The sequence below is a fragment of the Rhyacophila brunnea genome, unplaced genomic scaffold (genome assembly GCF_057557595.1).
Source record: "Rhyacophila brunnea isolate RB1 unplaced genomic scaffold, BYU_Rbru_1.0 scaffold_11, whole genome shotgun sequence".
Classification (NCBI taxonomy): domain Eukaryota; kingdom Metazoa; phylum Arthropoda; class Insecta; order Trichoptera; family Rhyacophilidae; genus Rhyacophila; species Rhyacophila brunnea.
In genome coordinates, this window is record NW_028232763.1 from 31889655 (window position 1) to 31909932 (window position 20278).

At 35.3% G+C, this 20278-nt stretch overlaps 1 protein-coding gene across 2 annotated transcripts; it reads right to left on the reverse strand.

The window, feature by feature from the left end:
* Positions 1-1519: 1519 nt before the first annotated feature.
* Positions 1520-12722, reverse strand: Pgm2a (phosphoglucomutase 2). Of its 2 annotated transcripts, XR_015072187.1 has the most exons (9): positions 12532-12722; positions 10520-11028; positions 8743-8965; positions 7570-7754; positions 6163-6371; positions 4745-5043; positions 3920-4140; positions 2312-2790; positions 1520-1686 (listed from the first exon to the last, which is right to left on the reverse strand). XR_015072187.1 is itself a non-coding variant. In XM_085960243.1 (8 exons), the coding sequence occupies exons 1-8, from the start codon at positions 12610-12612 to the stop codon at positions 2691-2693; spliced, it is 1827 nt and encodes a 608-aa protein (XP_085816369.1). In that variant the 5' UTR covers positions 12613-12722; the 3' UTR covers positions 2063-2690. The 2 variants fall into 2 exon arrangements, 1 of the variants encoding a protein (XP_085816369.1); XM_085960243.1 differs by lacking the exon at positions 1520-1686 and having other exon boundaries at positions 2063-2790.
* Between the last annotated feature and the right edge of the window lie 7556 nt (positions 12723-20278).

Here is a 20278-nt window from a genome sequence, read left to right on the forward strand (position 1 = left end):
AGGGAGCAACATCATTTATGGACGACCCCTAAGGATTAACCGACGCAAGAGTCACATCAAGCATGGAGGCAATCTGTGATGTATTTCGCTTTTAAAATAAAATAAATTCTCATTCAATTTTGTTTTTCTAAATCATGTAGGTATGTTCCGTATTTCATACATCATTTCTTTTTACTTTACACAAGTCTGAAAGGGTTGGCGAGCCCTATGTTAGATTGTTAGAATATACTGCGGAACAATTATTACAATATATTCAGCTTCTCTTATAAATGTTGCTTACAAGAATTATTAGCGAGATATAAGTATGTATATAAATAAAATATCTTGAACACATTTTTGTATCAAAAATTTAGCTTGTAATGTAGGTAATTAAGTTAAACACACTTAGTGTAACAATATATTGTACATACCATCTTATGTGACGACTAGGATTTTGAACCAATTCTATAATATGTTTAATTTCTTAATTAATTATTACAATATATATTACATTATAACATTTTCGGTGGATTACACTACTAGCATCTATTGGTTGTGTATAATGGATTTTATAGTAATGGACTTTCTTCATGCTGTTACAATAGGCCCTAATGCATAGTAATACTTAATTAAGTAAGTAAGCTTACGTGTTAGTCAGCCGATTTTCAGATGAGAAATAGATGGTGGTGGTAGCGAAATTAAATCAAAAGTGACAGCTGTCATATAATTACATATTTTTCTAAAGCAGGTAGAGTATACATTTCATAACTACTTGTACTTATTTTGGACTTTTTACTACACTGATACGCTTCCTAGCCCGATTACCTCGCATAAAATTAGATCAAACGATAGGTATTCACTTGTTTTAACATATGTAGTAATAATTAAATAAATAAATAATATAATATGTAAAGAAAATATTTTTAGAATATATTACATCATTTTCATCCTAGAGCCGGAGTGCAAAGTTATGATGCGTATACTCTATCAGAATACTCTTTGACAAAGATAATTTTATAAAACATGAGAGTGAATATTACACTGCCTAAAATATTTTATAAAGGTTAAAAAATGGACAACGATAGTATGTTGGCTTGTACGTTTATGTTTACCAGTGGTAACCAGCGATATTTACTGAAATTTCAGTAGATCAAGAAAATACCAACACTTAAAACACTTTAAAACACCGAAAGTGATGTAGCCATTGTTACTAATTGTTTTGTAAAAATCTCATCTGTGTAGACTCCGAAAATAGCTAGCTTTACATAACTTCCACGTTCTATGCATTAGGCCTTTATTGTTTTACAATTCAATGCAAGATCCAGTTTTTATTCAAGAGAAGATGAGCTCAAGGTATGTCATGAATGAACTCAAAATGCAGCCGTATTTCAAAAGACAGATTTGCTCCACTGTTCTAGATGTCTATTAACTGTCTATCAAATAAAATATTTTTCCATATTCCGATGAACATCGGGAAAAAAATATTGTACCTGTAAAAATGTACATATTTGGTATATGCACAAGAAAAAATTATAAACATGCAAATAAACAATTTATTGGATCTTGGATGCAGAACAATAACATGTGTATCATAAAATTCAACGAATGATACTCACCAAGAACTACTCGGCTGATAGTTAACTTTGAAATGCTTTTTCATTTTTAACATGGAATGAACATCCTCCAGTGGCGAAGGGTGAAGGTAGGCTGTTAAGATCCGACATAAATAGTGCACATTAAACTTTATCCGTCATTCGTATTTGTTTTCATTGAAGTAAGACTACAATTTACAGATGGTGTTGGTTAGTTTATAAAAATTAATTAAACCTTGCCTAAACCAAACTATAATAGTTTTGGTATATTATGGGCAATTCGACAAAATAGTGCACACCTTTTCATTCATACTCATTTGTTTTTATTGAATTCAGAATACATATAACACATGTTGTTAGTGAGTTTTTTAAAATTCAAGTCCTGCTTAACCGAACCATCGTAAAATATGATTCTATCTATAAAATATCCAATATTATGTATGGTTCAATGGTATAATTTTAGATATTTTATAGAGAGACAATTATTTTTTGACTATTATCTATTATGGCTTGGTTTTTGCAGTGTTAAATTGACAAAGTTTATTGTGGACTATTAATGTCAGATCTTAACAGCCTACCTCCACCCTTCGCCACTGACATCCTCTAACACAAATTGATCCCAATGAACAATCCATATTTTGAAAGAAATAATTAAAGTGCAATTCCAATACAATTTTTTTCTAAAACTGGACGCATACTATGAGAATTGTATAGATTTAAATGGACATAAATGGTCGAACTTCTAGGAACATGTCCCATGCAATTTTCAGACAAGGTTTATTTATTAAAAAAACTGAAGAAGAGCAAGTTTATGGATATATAAGATGGAGCTTGGACCATGGAGCAAATATTTTGATGCCAGAGTGTAGCAATTAAAAAAAGAGACTGCTCCAAATCCGTTGTATATTGTATGATGATGTGTACACAGCCCACATAAACAAAAAATGGCATCGAATACGGCTGCATTTAGGTATATATGATCGAACTTTATGTTGGGAGTTTATTTAAAATGTTCTTACAATCAATAGTTAAAATTAACTAACTAAGAGGAAGAATACACATTTTTTAAGCGCACTAAAGCATAATGAAGCTCAATTTTGGTATTTGTCTTGATAAAATTTATGTGCGCTCTATAAGTCCGTTTTGCTTTGGTTGTAAAAAGTCTTCTATAAGCGCAGCAACCATATCCTTCAGTAACTGCTGAATTTCTTCTTTTGAACTGAAAGAAACAATATAAATTCACAATAGGTATATAAAATATTCTTCTATATTTAAGTACAGTCACTCGATATAACGCAAGGGGGGGGGGGGTGTAAATAATAAAACTAATTATTAACATTATTAGTAATCAATGCAGTAAAATTTTTAACAGCCAATTGGAAGCTGATTGGTCTGGTACAAGACTGACTATATTCAGGTCGTGGGAATTACGATGGTAGTGCTGCGAGTTATTGATTATCTTCGAAAGCAATGCGGTAATCTTTCCGCAATAAAAAAAAATTATCAATTGCATATTTCATTCAAATTGTTACAATTTATTTCAATATGCAACAATCATCATTTTCTACAGTTTAGCATAATATAGTATTCAAAGTATGAACTATAATAACTAGCACTACCATTGAAATTTACAGTTTTGTGTTATGGTCTGACTATTGTGGGCCTTGTGGGTCTATTCTATACTTATCGAACACTAAATTGATAAATAATATCAATGCGATATTTTAACAGCAGCAAGATAGGTGCTGTTAAAATATAGCACTTATTGCAACAATAAAAACCAACTTCGTGTAATTGTTCCAATAAGTGCTAATATTTTGATACAAACCTACCCTAAGTTTGATAATATTTATCACTTTATCGGTCGATAAGCATAGAATAGACCCATTGGTCTGGTTTTGTGCTGCCAATTTGTCTATATTTGTCTCAACATCATCCGCAAATCTCTGCGGTCAAAATTATTAGTAAATTACTATTTTCAGTCAAAAGACTTAATTGCACTTGAGGATTGCATTATATAAACGTTCAACTAAATAGAATGATGGAAATCCTATCAAAAATTTCCTTATCACAGCTCATAACACAGGATAATGTGTGTGTATATGGGTTTGTTACTTTGTATCAAAACAAGAGTATCGTATCGAGAGAAAAATATCGAAATACCGGTCAAGAAGTATTAATCATTTTTTGACATCTCTCGATATTTCTTAACCTTATTACACCATGGACAAGCAAAAGACTTGGAGGAAAATGAGATGTATTAGAAATAATGTTACTGTGAATGTGTAAATTTCTTTTGATAAAAAGATAATTGTTAGGCGAGTTATCTTCTGAATAAAGACTCTTACCCCTGTCCTGGTTCGGCACAAAGCTCCGTGTAGTATTTAAGCTTAGGTTCGGTTCCGCTAGTTCTAAGTGTGGCCACCAGTCCATTCTCAAAGGTGAACGTGAGCATCTCTCCCGAGGGAAGTTTCACATTCAGTCCGGTGCCGGAACCCGCCTTTTCGTCACCTTTTAAACCGAGATCCCGCACTGACGTGATTGCCCATTCGCGAAGAGCATCCGGATACTGCAGATAAAAGAACCGAATGTCATCGAATATAGTTAGTCATTATGGAGATATCCGTTGGCAGATTTGTATTCGAAGATGACAGCGTGTACATGTATATAAGGAAACAGCCAAGTGCCAGCGTTAAAATAATATTGCCAATCGAACAAGTGAAACATGAAAAACTTCCCGAAAGAATATTATTGTCAGCACTAATAATCTTTACCAGTGTTACTATAGTCATACATATTTGTTTTTATTGAACTAAGACAACAGTTTACAGATGTGTTGTTTAGTTTTTCAAAATCAATTAAACCATGCCTATATCAAACCATAATAGTTTTGGTACACTTTGGACGATATGACAAAATTTCATTCAAACTTATTTGTTTTCCTTGGATTAAGTTTAAATTCATTAAGCCCTGCCTAAACTAAACTATCATGGATAAACAATATTATTATCCAAAGTTATGTATGATTTAATTGCATAATTTTAGATATTTTATACTTCGATAGACGAGTATTTTTTGGCTATTATCTATTATGGCATGGTTTTCGCAGGGTCTAATTGAATTTTAAAAACAGTCATATGAGTACAAAGATAAAGAAAAGAACTGAGACTTACTTTAGATTGGCCATTGTAATTTCTCAACTTTTCAAATATACTCTTGAGGACTTCTTTATCATGGCAAATAAAATAGGAATTGTCGGTGATGTGGTATCCAAACTCTTTGTAGAGGCATTCCAATTGCTCCATCAAGGTCTTGCTGTGATTCTTGAGATGGCTGCAGAGAGCGGCAAAGTGAACGGCCGCACTTATTCCGTCTTTGTCGGGGACCTCACATCCGCACATGAAGCCGATCGCTTCCTCAAATGCAAATATCGGATGCTTATTTTCCTTTTGAAGTTGGACTGCTTTACTTCCTGCAAAAACCATAGAATAGAATCGCATCTATAGGCCCCTAATGATGGTATGGGATGAAGATATTGATGGCCGCAATTGAGACACAATATTTACCACAGTAATATCACAGAATGTTTTTATGACAGTCAGTTCATAAAACACAAAGAATATAAAGGGCGACGACTGTCCTCAAGTATAACCAATATTGAATGCGCATTTCGTGCTTTACAGACATAAATATTGAAAACAACATTTTTGTTAACATATTGTGTTTGAGTTTATCCCATGTTTCTCCACTCTCGAGATTTAAACCTTGTTAGAGCCTCAACCATAAAGCAACCCACTTCCTATTATTTGTGTTCACTGGTATTTACTAAAACTATGCAGCTGCAGACATACGCCAATGTTAACAATATCATTGCCATGTGCTGAAAAATACATTTTATATGCCTGTATTAAATCATACCTACATTGGACGCATATAAGTTTGATATAGTCAATAAGTTCTTCTATGATGTGTCTCTCATGACCCGACATAATGATATATGGACCCATAAGAAATGAACAAGAAAATCATGTTAGCGAAAAAATTTAATACTACTTTCGTCTACTAAAACATCTACTATCTCGCCAAGCTAAAAGCACACTTTGCAAGATACTTGTAATATCTGTGCTCACCTACACCTTGGAAACCTGAACATTAACTCTGCGAAATGAAGGAACCCTGTATATTTTTTGAAGAAAAAAATCTCCAATGTATTTGTGATTTGGATGGCAACATTTGGAGAAGAAACAATGCTGAGCTCTATGGTCTGTATGAGGATTGCAACGCAGTTCAATCTATGGTATTAATAAAATATTTAATGCGATCACAAATGTTGATTTCTAAAATGAGAAAAGACAGGGCACCATAATGACATACAAATATTTCGACTCATAGCTCCAAAAGACAACCTGCATTCTTAATTTTCGACCTTGACACGGCATGGAATGGAGAAATAAATTGAATTAATAGACGTGTTCAACTTAATGTAACAGCATTTGCTTTTACATCATCCAAAGCAAAGGTTGCGAATATGAAGTAATTGAATGCCAATGTGATAAATATAAAAATATAATAAGCAAATGACATGTCTTACCCATCCACTTAAATCCTGTGAGCGTCTCCACAAACTTGGCTCCCTTGGCGAGAGCCATGGATCGAAGCATCTTACTGCTGACAGCACTGGCTAGCATTACCGCTTCATTACTGTGGATCTGAGGATTCTTGTTGAGGAAACAGGTGAGCGACCACCAACCCAACAAAGCCCCCGCTTCGTTACCGCTCAGTATGTGCCACGATTCAGTTCTGAAATCCGATAGGGATGTCAGATGAGTTGAGGCAGAATATACTTCCATAAAATAGAGACATTAGAAGAACTACAAAGGCGGTCGGCGGCAACGGGCACGGAGCACGGGTTCCGGTATCGCGAAGCACGTGGTACAGATTCTGGGATCGCGGGATGCGGCGATGGGCGCGAAGCACGTGGCAGATTCTGGGACCGCGGTAGGCGGCGATGGGCGCGAAGCACGTGGCACAGATTCTGGGATCGGGGGATGCGGTGGTGGGCGCGAAGCACGTGGCAGATTCTGGGATCTGGGATCGCGGTAGGCGGCGATGGGCTGGGCGGTCAGTGGAAGTCGGCGGGATGGCCGCGGGGGCGTAGCTGCAGAGACACGCAGAATGGCAAATATCGCGCCACGGCGTCAGAGAGATGGTATACGCGTGCCTGACAAAATGGTGTCACGGCGTCCTAAGCGAATGTTTCGCTGCTGCCCGAGGGGTCCGTACTGGGCGATGGTCGAGACGAGAGAGCAGAAGTTCGGATAGAGCAGGCGCATTTTTCGTCGGCGTAGCGGGCCTCTCTTTCTAATCGCGGCGCTGCCAACGGCGATGTCGCGTATCGCCATTTTTCGGACCTGCCACCCGCAGCATCGATTCTGGCTCGTATAACCATTGCTGGCCATTATTTATTATATTTTAAAAAAATGCTGCTGTTCGTAATAATTATTTAATGAATGTTTTCTACTTCGGGGTGGAAGTAGACTGCGGCAGGCTGTGGTTTCTTTTGGGAAAGCCGATGTTTCGGTCCGCTGCGTCGCGGTGGTATTCCGAGGGATACCTTCATCTGAGATCAACATTCACAACATTATTTCAATACAGACATTTTAACTATAAACATTCACCCATGAATACTAGTATTTCAGGCTATTCCCACAAAGATCTAATGATAGGTACAGTGAAACCTCTATTATCCGGATTATTCAAAACAAACACAACTTAGTATTCTGAAACGTTTATTTTCGCAATTTGAATATTTATTTTGAATATTATCGATATGCTATCGAAAAGAAAACGTCTTGTACTATCCATTAAAAGACAAAGTCATAATAATTATGATTTTTTTTTCGATTATCCGGACTACCTTCATCCCCAATTAGTCCAGATAATCGAGGTTCTACTGTAATTCTAAAAATTCAAATAGCAAACATTAATTTTAGCTTACTCAAATTGATATTCAGCAACGGCGAGACGATCGGCGTCCGGGTCATTGGCCAGCACCAAGAAGCATTCCTTTTTTTCGGCAAGTCTCAGAGACATCTCCAGGCTGGAAGGCTCCTCGGGGTTGGGGAATTGGACGGTTGAAAATTCAGGATCAATGTCACATTGCTCAATTACTGGTATCACGGGCTGCAAAATAAAAAAGATCTTAAATGTAATGGATCCCTTGCTTAAAGTGCAGTCAAGATATTTCGATTTAAATATTATGAAGTATAGATGAAGTCTTTCAGTGCCAAAGACCATTAGAGTAACCATTAGTTGGCCATTAGATATTATAATTAGCATGACATTTGTGGTAATTAATTAGTAATTATCTGGTAATATAACTAGTACTACTAATATAACAAACGTCTGCGGATCCAAGATTGACCTCCTGAGGTGATCCTAATTAAATTATTATTTATTTAATAATTTATGTACGCAAGATTTAAGAATGCAACATTTTTTATTGAAAATATTAGCTGGCTCTCACATCAGAATTCGCCTCATGCGCCGCAAGTCGAATTCGTCGATGTGACGTCATCGTCATTCACATAACAAATATTGTCAAATGGAGCTCCGCAGATTGGTCGAATGCTACTGAAAAACATGTTGTAACGCGACAGATCAAGTAGCGACTCCACGAACATGTTGATGCCGATAAAGCCGACTCCGCGCTTGCGCAAAGCACTCGGTTCGGCCATTTTTGCCATTTGTATCTAGACGTCAATGCTCGCCGGTGGCCGTTCAGCTGCGATAAATGATGCACTGTGCATTGATATATGCCTAATTGACGGATGAATCCAATATTTTCGCCTTCTACTTAAATTTCTGCGGTACCAATACAAAATAATTGCTGTTTCAGCGACTGATGACATATTTGCATAATGGCGTCTGGCCAGAGTATATTATTTTGACGTTTCGAGACGCGAGTATCGCTAGTAGATGTGCGCGTTCGTCACACGCAACAATGTTTCGCGCGTCTCGGAATTCGGTCGCGGCGAACGAGGCGAGTTTTGATATGAGAGCCGGCTTATGTAAATATTAAAAAAAAATCTAAATCAAGTGCATATCTCAGTTACACAAAAATATTTTGTGATCTACGAATAAAATTAAAGATCTGATGAATTTTGGTTACCTTCAATCCTACAAGTGAGAATGCCCTCTTGATGAAGGGGTAGCCGACTCCATGCATGGCACTGTATACCACTTGAATGTTGGCCTTGGCCATTTCGGAGAAGTTTTCTGGGGAAAAGGATTTTACAAGACGGGATAGGTATTCTTTGGATACTTCTTCCAAGCAATCTGTCACTAATGGATGATCACGGATGCCAGTCGTGTCCCAGTGAGACGGTTTTACACTAAAAGTAAATTCATTAACATCAATTAAGTTCAAATGTGAAAAGGTATTGTATAGAATAGGTTACATAATAAAATTCCAAGTGGCACTACCTTAACAAAATCAATATGATCAATTAATTATGAAAAAGAATTCATCCGTGTCTTTCGCTAGCCGCTGATCAAAAATTTAGTCGATTCACTGCAGGGTCGTATATACACAGTACAGTGACGCACCACGGTGGTGTGGAATTTTATAGATCAAAATATGTAGGTAAGTAAAAGCAAATAAAACGAATTTCTAAAATGACTGGTGTTTATGAAAAAAATGCAAAACATATATTTATTTCATTATAAATTCGTATTTCGATTGTATTCATTTATCGATAGATCTTTTAAGTAAAAATTGCATATCAAATTTATTTTGTATGGCAAATTTACATATACCTGGCGTACGGTTCATAGATGCTGTGGACGCGGCGTATGCCATATAATGAAATATCCATAAAACCAATAAATTGAATGACATACTACTTGTCTGGTACTGCTACCTATGTGATCAAAGGTGATGTGGTGTGGTGTGGGAATAACTAATGACAGAAACATACTGTTCATTCGTTTTAAAAATATGTCATTCAGTGGAAATAACGTATTTCAAAATTAGAAAATTCATCATGAACATCTCAAAATACCCCTTATGATTTCAACTTATATGTTTCTGAGAGCATGCCCGATCTCAAAAGACACACATGCCATTGCTAAACACACCCATGTGACATAATATGTATTTCGTAACACTAGGCTACTAATCAGTGGTGAAGGGTGGAGGAAGGCTGTTAAGATCTGAATTTAAAAAAATGTTAAAAAATGTACAACAGTTTTATTCTTCTCATTAATTTTTTTGTAATGTTTATTTTTCGTGATAATAAATAGTGTATATCTAAAAATGGTATTTTACTTGCGGCCCGCCGCTCATTTTGAATTCTTGAATTTGGCCCTCCATCCAAAAAGTTTGCCCCTCCCTGGTCTAGATAGTGTTCGTTGGTTATCATAATTCAATTAAACCCTGCCTAATCCAAGCCATATTAGATAATAGTAAAAAATTATAATTTATCTATAAAATATCTAAAATTATGCCATTAAACCATATATAATTTTTGATACTTATTGATAGAATATTATTTTTTATCGATCATGGTTTGGTTAGGCAGGGCTTAATGAATTTTAAAAATCTAACGAACACCATCTGTAATTTGTAATATTAATTCAACAAAAACAAATTAGTATCTATGTTTAAAAAAGTTTGCACTATTTTGTCGAATCACCCATAGCATACCTAAATTATTATGGTTTAGTTTAGGCACGGTTTAATTGAATTTAAAAAACTAACCAGCACTATTTAAAATTTGTAGTCTTCTTGGTTCAATGAAAACAAATAAGTATGAATGACAAAGATTAGTGTGCACTATTTATGTCGAATCTCAATAGCCGACCTGCACCCCTTGCCACTGCTACTAATACACGCCACATTGGCAGGAGCGTTGCGTAAAATGTTAATATTATAATCTATTACTTACACGAGATGATCTAAAATTGCTTCTTCAATATTCTTATCGTGCGGCGCAATGATCTGTGCCGCATTACTCCAGTAAACTTTATAACCGTTATCCTCTTTAGGATTGTGAGAAGCCGTCACCATCACCCCGGCTGCCGCTCCGTAGTATTTGACGGCGAAGGACACCCACGGCGTGGGACAGACATCACTAAAGAGACAGACTCGAATGGCGGAGCTGGTGAACACTTTGGCTGTCAGTTCGGCAAATCTTTTGCTGTTATGTCTTCCATCAAAACCGACCACGAGACCGACATTCAGTTGATCAGATGTGCAGGTTTTTTTGACGTATTCGCAGAGTCCTTGGGCGGTTTGGAGTATTACCAAGTCATTCATGCAAGTGTAGCCGGCCTTCATCGGGCCTCTGAGTCCCGCCGTGCCGAATTCGAGGCGGCCTTTCATTAATACCGATGATAGTTTCGCCCATTGGGAATCTTTTGCGAGTTCTACAAACTCTGTATGTGTTTTCTCGTTCTGAAATCATTCAAATTTTTCATGTTTAAACAGAGAAATAATGAAGAATTTTGAACTTTTATTAACCTTGTCAAGTCAGGTTTCTCACGATTTTAAATAAATAACTTTAGAATAGGTATAAGGTTAACTTTTATCTAAGCCTAAAAGTATAAACAACATTTGAAAACACCTCAGAAAAATATATAACCAATGGTAAAAAAAAAAATGGGATAAAAATACGACACCCGGCGAGTTCGAACCCGCACCCCCTGGGATTTACACCCATTAAGGCCTTAGCCTAACCATTAAGCTATGTGTGTCCTATCTAATTGTGACAAAGTTAACTAGTGGTTTTTCAATTCTCACTGAAGCGTTTTCCAAATTTCATTATTATTTGTCAGTCAAGTATAATTCGACACCTCCTACGTAAAACGTTGGAACTGTATTTTTGGCTATTTTGACATAATTGCCTTATTACATATTTTTTTTAAATAATAAAACAATGATATCGAAAAAAAAACAAAAATCCAATCAATATTTTATAGGCATAACTAAAAAATTACAATTAAAGCATTTAAATTAACGTTATAGTGTTTTATGAAATTTATTGAAATCGTCCTACTAAAAAGTTTCCATTTTGCAGTTCCGACCTAATACGCAAGAGGTTTTGAACTGTTACTGTGAACTACAGTCCTAGTTCTATCCTCGATGGCCAAGCGCATTACGCATTGGCTTACTAAATTTAAGCACAACATAGTTAACCATATATTATGTTCTACTAAAATAATTTCCACTAACTTTATATTTAACACAAAAACAATAAATTTCAGCAACACATGCACGCAGTTTTTAAATGAATATAATCAGTCAAATCCATATTTACTGGCGACGTTTTACGAGCAGAGATATAAGTGTGCTGACTGCTTACTCAGTCACACTTATGGTTTGTTTTTGTTCAGGCCTCGGTCAGCTCCCTCTAGCACACCCTTTAGTATCAAATTAAACATTAATAATTAACAAAGACTTGAGTAAAACTACGTGTCAACATTATCCTTATAAGAGGATAAAGCCAGCCCTGATCATCATGATTAAATTATATGGATGAACATACTGTATTTATTTGGTTATATTTAAATTAAGATAAACAAATTTTGGGCTAAGTATATTTATTTCTAAATAATAAATTTTATAATAAAATAATGGTTGAACGGCATGACAAGAGTGTGGAAATATTTACATAGTTAGACACCCAGAATTGATAATTAGTAATGAACACTGGTAAAACAATGTCAGTTTAAAACCTTGATCGATGTCGGATTCATTTAATAACTTGAATTACGTGTATGTTAATACGATAAATACTATCGGGAATCGTTTCGTTATTAAAAAAAAATCTTAAACATTTTTTCACACATTCTAATGAAGTGCTAAATGTTTACCTTTGCAATAATAGCAAGTAATATGCAGCAACGGAGTAACCACGCACAAAATGAAGATAGATTACGAGTAAAATATATGTTTTACCTTGTCCCATGATAGCCATTCGGCTATTTTCTCATCTAACTCGGTATCTCCGCTTTTATAAACTTCTGTTTCACCGGCCATCACTGCCAAGCCAGAGCTGTCAAAAAACACAACTTGAAAATCAAAAAAACTACACCGATCAATTTGCGTCAACCACAACCAGTCTTCAGTGTTACCTCAACCAAATATTTTTAACTACGAAAGAATGATAGTGATCTAGGTACGTAAAAAATGCACAATTTCTGAGCCCGAACAATAATTTTGATTGTTTATCGCGTGTGCGACAAGACCATCTATAATTTCTATGAAAATATGACTGACTCGTAATAAAAACCGTGACCTACGTAACACGTGACCGTCGTTTATCAATTACATTTTTATTATTATCATTTAAAATTATCAAGTAATCAAGGATACATCACGTCTTTAGCACTTCGACATGTATATTAAGAAAATATTATAATAGTATATCAAAATATACTTAGATGTCACGTTTTCAAAATTGTGGTTCATATTTCATTATCACAATATAATATTATTTGACTCATGAATCAATGCGGAGATGTAAAAAGTCAGTGCTTCTAAAACCTAAATTATTTAAAATTTCATTTCTATTACAGCATTAAAACCTAATACTTATATAAATTTTGCTGACATATATTTATATAAGTATTATACTTATCTATTTTATGATTATATTTTTTACTATCGATCTCCCGCAACTGCACCCCGTGAAATATGGCAAGCAGACAGATAGTAAAGTTACAATATAAACCTACACAACGAAGAAAAATAGACTGTTTGATATTATTAATAAACTGTTAGATATCTAGACGTGCACTTCTCAACCCGCACCTCACCCCATTATGTGTGCGATATTTTCGAGAAATTTCTATCTAGATATTGAGAATCGCGATGAAAGTCTATAAAACGTCTAAGTTCTTACCAATAATGTAGTCTAGCTGTGCAAGTTTAATCAATATTGGTATAGTCAAGGTCTGAACAAAAACGATGCATGAGTGCGAGTGAGAAAGTATTCGGCACCCTTATAATCTCTGCGACACGCGCTAGAGTAAGATAAAAGGTCTACATATGTTTGAGTTAGTTCCCAAAAGCATCGCCGATAAATCGTGGTGAATCGCTTCACGTAGCGTCGTAGCTCGTGTTGCTAAATTGCTATTTTTTGTGTTAAACATAAAGTCAGTGGTAAATATTTTTAGTTAATTAAGTAGGAAAGATGGTTCTGTGTGTTGTATTAAAATATGGTAGCCGTACTGATAAGCAAGAAGATGATATTACGTTTCATAGGTAAGTTGACACATGTTCGTGATAATTTATTTGTATAATATTATATATTTTAATATCAGTGACCTAGTGTTTCTTTAAAATAACTTAAATTATGGATATCTTTACCTAATGGTTGCATTTTGTCCGCTTAAAAATACTATATAACGTAAAAAAATAGAAAATTATATTTTAATTCTGAGCGTCTAGTGCGAGCACTTTGGGCGAGCACTAGCGAAACGGTCTATGGTCTCTCTCGAACATTTGTAGACGAATGCGTTCGCTCGCCCACAAACCAAACACAAGGCACGCGGCTTCATTTAGCAATGCAACGGGTGGCGTCTAGATGTATCTATAGTCTAAGGGTATAGTCGTTTTTTAATTTTTCTGCCTTTTATGCCTCTATCACTTACCTGCAACTAACATCAAATGGACCTATGTATCTATATCTATAAAATACCCATTCAAACAGCTGATACGTAGGTACCTACACGAAAAAAGAAACCACTAATATTATTTTCCATTATGATTCTAGGAAAGAGACACATTAATATTTTACTAAGAGTAGTTGGAATGATTGATGGTTTCTATTTTACTTTTTATCATGAGAGACCTCAAAATCAGTCGGTGCCTCGAACCTCCTTAAACTCGCCACTGATAATAATAATATGTAACTTAATGCACAAGTACCTACCAACGTTGATTACTAGTTTGATACGTACTCTCAGTGATGTACCTAGACAAAATGCCGCCCCGGGGCAGCGCCAAAATGTCGCCCCCTTTTTATACGCTATTTTATATCATCCGTGAACGTGTCGTTTCTCATCACCATGGAAGTCGAAGGGCAACGGAACTAAACTAGACATCGCGAATTTCACAAAAAAAGTACAGTCCTGAGTGTTTAACCTTTTGCCTTGGCCCCCCCCCCCCCAAAATATGAAAATCATCAGAATGATTTTACAGATTGAAATCGAAAGCCAATAAACTATACCTTGGGCTTAGACAAACAACACAGCAAAAAATGATTTGTAATTCTCCAGCACCCTTTTTAGTAAAATTTCTTAGATTTTAATTTCTAACACAAAAATTTCGAAACACTGATGTCAGGTTTTTTTAGAAACCCGTTCCCTAATGAAATTCTCGGTGTCCACCCGAATTCTGGAGTGGTATAGGTGATGGCTGGGGAGGGTTGACAGGGCTCTAGCTTGGGAGCCCGGCTGTGGGGGGCTGGCGTGTCGGGTTGACCAGATAAGTGAGATAAACACACATCATTAATTATCTTTAATAGTAAAAAAAGTCGCCTGCGGCGCTATTACACTTCATGACTATGAACATTTTAAATTATATAATTGTCCAATATATTTTCAGATTATTATGTGTCGATACTCGACAGCTCCATTATTAAAGTAGATGTATTGAAAATCGCCAATAATTCACTGTATAAGTACCCTCAATTTGAAGTAAAACACAATTTAAAAAACGTAAAAACGCAATTTACTCTTGATTTCCTCTCTTGGAAATCTTTTTACTAATCACAAAACTTGCAATATTAACATTGTTGAAAGATTTTATTCAGTACGAATTTATTTAGACACGCTCAACGGTTACCGCCACTATGCCTCCAATTTAATAAAAACTAGGAGAAACTGTACAAATATATCGCCGTGTATTGTGAAATTATGTAAAAATATTTATATGAAGAAGAAAAAAGCTATGGGACTAATTTCCATTTTCCTCCTTCGCCCCCCCCCCCAATAATAAATCCTGGGTGCGCCACTGTAATCAACTATAATTGTTTATATTCAATAACAATAGTAGATTTCATCAAAGATTCCGTTTGACCAAGCACATAGACACAGTGAGGTCTTTAGGTAAAGTGCCGCCCTAAAGCAGAATAGAATAATGCAACCCCTTCCATTAATATTCTAAAATTGTACGGCTAATTTAGTTAATACTGCATATCGAAGGGTTGCCAGAGTAAACGTTTTATAACTTTTGCACTCTTTACTATACTGATAAGCCTCTTTGCGTAATTACCTCGCATAAAATTAGATTAAATGATATTTACTTGTATTAATATAATATATTATTTACTAATAAATAAATAGACAAACAATACATGTAAAAAAAATATTTTTAGAATATTTTAAATCATTTTCATCCTAGAGCTGGAGTGCAAAGTTATGAAGCATATACTCTATCAGGGAACTCTGAGTGTGGACATTGGCGACTAAAGTAGAAAGCCGATACATTCACAACGACTGGTCCTACTTTTTCCGCCCCTCTCGTTGTTGTCTATGGATGACCTGTCATTGTTCTATAGAGTGCTTATACTGACGCGTCTGTCGTGATCACACAGGGAATGGTTTGATTTGAATAGATAAGTTACATGATAAATAATACACTAGCATTAACACACCTTCTACAAATGTAATGCATAGATCAATGCTACATATTTTTTGGAAATCGATATTACCAACGGTTTTTGTGTGAAATACTAGTCTGACTTTGACCTGGTGATGAATAACAGGAATGTATATTATTTATAAATAACACTGATAATTAATATATTTTGATTTGAGATTTTTGTATAATTCAATTTGAAACGAGAAAGGGCGAATCAATATGTCAAGCAATCTGGGATCTGATTTTGACAGCTAAACAGTGGACCGCTCGTTGCTTGTGCAAAAAGATATGCTCAGGATTTATTAATCTAAAGACGGTGCTGGTGTGGAGTAACAGGCAACCGATCGCGAGTTTGGAAGAATATGAGATAAAATTAAACACTACGTGTCAAAAATGTCATACGTCAAATACTGACAACTGCTCTCGGTGTATGCATTGACGCTCATTCAATATTGGTGTATTGAAGGTTGCAACACACACTATTGCACGTCTATAATGTTTGGTTCATTTTCGTAGGACACTCACACATTCAAAAACCTGCTTCAAAATGTAATGTATTGGGGAATAGACTATCGATTAATCTATTCTGTGATATGAACTATGTATCATCATCGGCCGGGGTCAATCCACTGCTAGATGAAGGCCTCCCCAAGCTTCTTCCAACTCTCTCGGTCCTGTGTCGTTCGCTACCACGTATTTCCGCCGAACTTTACCATTTCGTCAATCCAGCGGCTTTTAGGGCGACCCTGTGGCCGTTTCGTGCCCCTTGGGTACCACTGATGACGGCGTTTGTCCAGCGGCCGACCTTTCGGCGAGCAATGTGCCCCGCCCATCTCCATTTCAGCTGTTTGGCAACGTCTATTACATCGCGTACTCCTGTCTACTTCCTAACCCATTCGTTTCTCTTACGGTCCTTTCGCGTGATGCCCAACATACACCTGTCCATGCCTCGCTGTGCGAATCTTAGCCTTTGGACATCTCTCGTATTGAGGGTCCACGTCTCGCAGCCATACGTGAGCACGGGTAGCACACATTGGTTGAACACCCTACGCTTAAGACATAATGGTAGGTCACTCTTGAAGATACTATTCGTCCGGTTACAGTCCGTCGTTACAGACGTCCGAAAGCACTCCATACCAGCTTTGTTCTGCGAGCAATTTCATCGTGCATGTTTCCGTCTATGGACACCTGCTGTCCTAGATAGACGTAGCTGCTGACTTGTTCGAGTTGGGTGCCATTAATAGAGATAATAGCAGGGTCCGAAAAACAGTTCCTCATCACTTTTGTCTTTGAGACGTTTATCTTTAGGCCGACCGTTTGACTGACATCCGCGAGTTCTTGCATTCTACCTTGCAACTCTTTTGGGTCTTGTGAGAGTATAACAATATCATCTGCAAAGCGCAGGTGATTGAGGTGCTCCCCATTAATTGGAACACCTTTCTCCTCCCAATCAAGTTTCCTAAATAAGTCCTCAAGAGTAGCGGTGAATAGTCTAGGTGAAATGGTATCACTTTGGCGGACACCTTTGTTAATGGGGAATTTACACAATCGTTTGTGGAGTTTCACGCATGCTGTGGCATCACTGTATATACTGTTCAATATGTTTATGTAGCGTCTGGAAATTCCTTGGTTGCTAAGGATCTATTTTTCAAGATCCCTTTTTATGTAAAACAGACGCTGTTTCCGTAAATATGCAGTTTTAATAAATAGATTTGCAAGAGAACGTGGAAGTAAAAAAACATCTTATCATGATAAGATTTTAATTGAATTCTACAAAGGACTTTTACTTGAGGTATATCCAAATATAGTTAAAAACGCTTCTTTATTTGGAAGTACCTATATTTGTGAAAAAACATTTTCTACAATGAGCATTAATAAATCAAACTTAAGATCAAAATTAACAGACAACCATATCGAATCTATTTTGCGTATTCACACCACAAAATTTGTGCTTAGATTACAGTATTTAGTTTCAAACAAACAAAACTATTGCAAAAATTGGTATGTGTACTTATGTACGCGCGTTAGAAGTTATTCTTCTTTGGCGTCTAAACAAAAACAAAACTTGTAATAACCTAGATTCTTCGGCTAGCTCTGGTGTGGTGATTTCGAATCAGGTTCACAAAATAAATTAAAGTGTTTCTTTGGTTCATCGAACTATCCAAATTATTTGTTTTTCTTATTGGTAAGAAGTTGAATTGGAGTGCCGCTGGTTTAAAATTATCTTGTTGCTTAATTCCGTGTTTATTAATATAATTTACTATTTTAATTATCTTGTTAAATTACACAGTCAGAAAAAGGCCCTTATTTGAGTGCCGCTGGTTTAAAATTATTTTATTCCGCCTAACACAGCGATAAATATTTCAAAGTATTACGCAACCAGAATGCAATATAAATTATAAAAAATATGTGTTACATCGCGGCTGGTCACACGCGAAAAATACACTCTGATCTGTTTTCCTAAACGCGCCAATATAAGTATAACTTCTAAAAAAGCATCGCCTGGGTTGTATGAGTGCCTAGACATTTTCCAGTGCTTTTATAAGAATGTAGACTAAAGTAAATAGTATCATGACACCTACTTTTGTATTTCATAAACCATCATCTACTACCTACACTATACAGGGATTTTATAACGCCTAGTATGAAAATATCTTTATTCATTATTTAAATTTAGTAAGAATGCGAAAATTCTAAAAGAAATTACCATGGTAACTATTAAACAATAATCAAAAACGAATTGTCTTTAATTGATTATAAAGCAATATATACCTACATAAGTTTATGAGTGCCTAATACATTTTTTCCAGTGCATCGATAATATTTGAAAAATAGAACATTATGATGATTTTATATTTTGTTCACAAACAATCTACCTTATCTATATTATGAATGCCTAATACATTTTTTTTAAATATGGAATATCAATATTATTTTTAGCGTAGTAATAAATAGGTGAAAATTGTAGAAGGCATTGTCATTTCTTCATAAACAATCTACCTGCAGGATCTTATGCGAGCCTAATACATTTTTTTTAAATGCGATATGTATATTATTTTAAGCTAGGTGAAAATTCTAGAAGAAATTGTTATTTTTTTAAAACAATCTACCTGCAGGGTTCTATGCGAGCCTGATACATTTTTTTCAAAATATGCGATATGAATATTATTTTAAGATAGGTGAAAATTTTAGAAGACATTGCCATTTTTTTAAAAACAATCTACCTGCAGGGTTCTATGCGAGCCTGATAATTTTTTTCAAAATATGCGATATGAATATTATTTAAGATAGGTGGAAATTTTAGAAGACATTGCCATTTTTTTAAAAACAATCTACCTGCAGGGTTCTATGCGAGCCTGATACATTTTTTTCAAAATATGCGATATGAATATTATTTTAAGATAGGTGAAAATTTTAGAAGACATTGCCATTTTTTTAAAACAATCTACCTGCAGGGTTGTATGCGAGCCTGATACATTTTTTTCAAAATATGCGATATGAATATTATTTTAAGATAGGTGAAAATTTTAGAAGACATTGACATTTCTTCATAAACAATCTACCTGCAGGATCTTATGCGAGCCGAATACATTTTTTTTAAATATGCGATATGAATATTATTTTAAGCTAGGTGTAAATTCTAGAAGACATTACCATTTTTTTAAAACAATTTACCTGCAGGGTTCTATGCGAGCCTGATACATTTTTTTCAAAATGTGCGATATGAATATTATTTTAAGCGAGGTGAAAATTCTAGAAGACATTGCTATTTTTTTACATGTTCAAACACGCGCATCAATATCATTTTACTCCCTACTTCAATTATAGTTTGTCAATTTATGGCTACGGCCGTATGTTGTAGCTTAACCACTCGGCAATGACAAAAGAAATGGCGTATTTCAAAAAAACACTACCTTATTCTTAGGTCAATAATTATTATAAAGCAATCAATATTCATAAGATGTTTATTACACTTGAATGATCAAAGACATAGCTTATAATAAGTATATTTAGAATCATCTTCAAATGTGTTAATCTTGCCAATTTTTTGAATAAT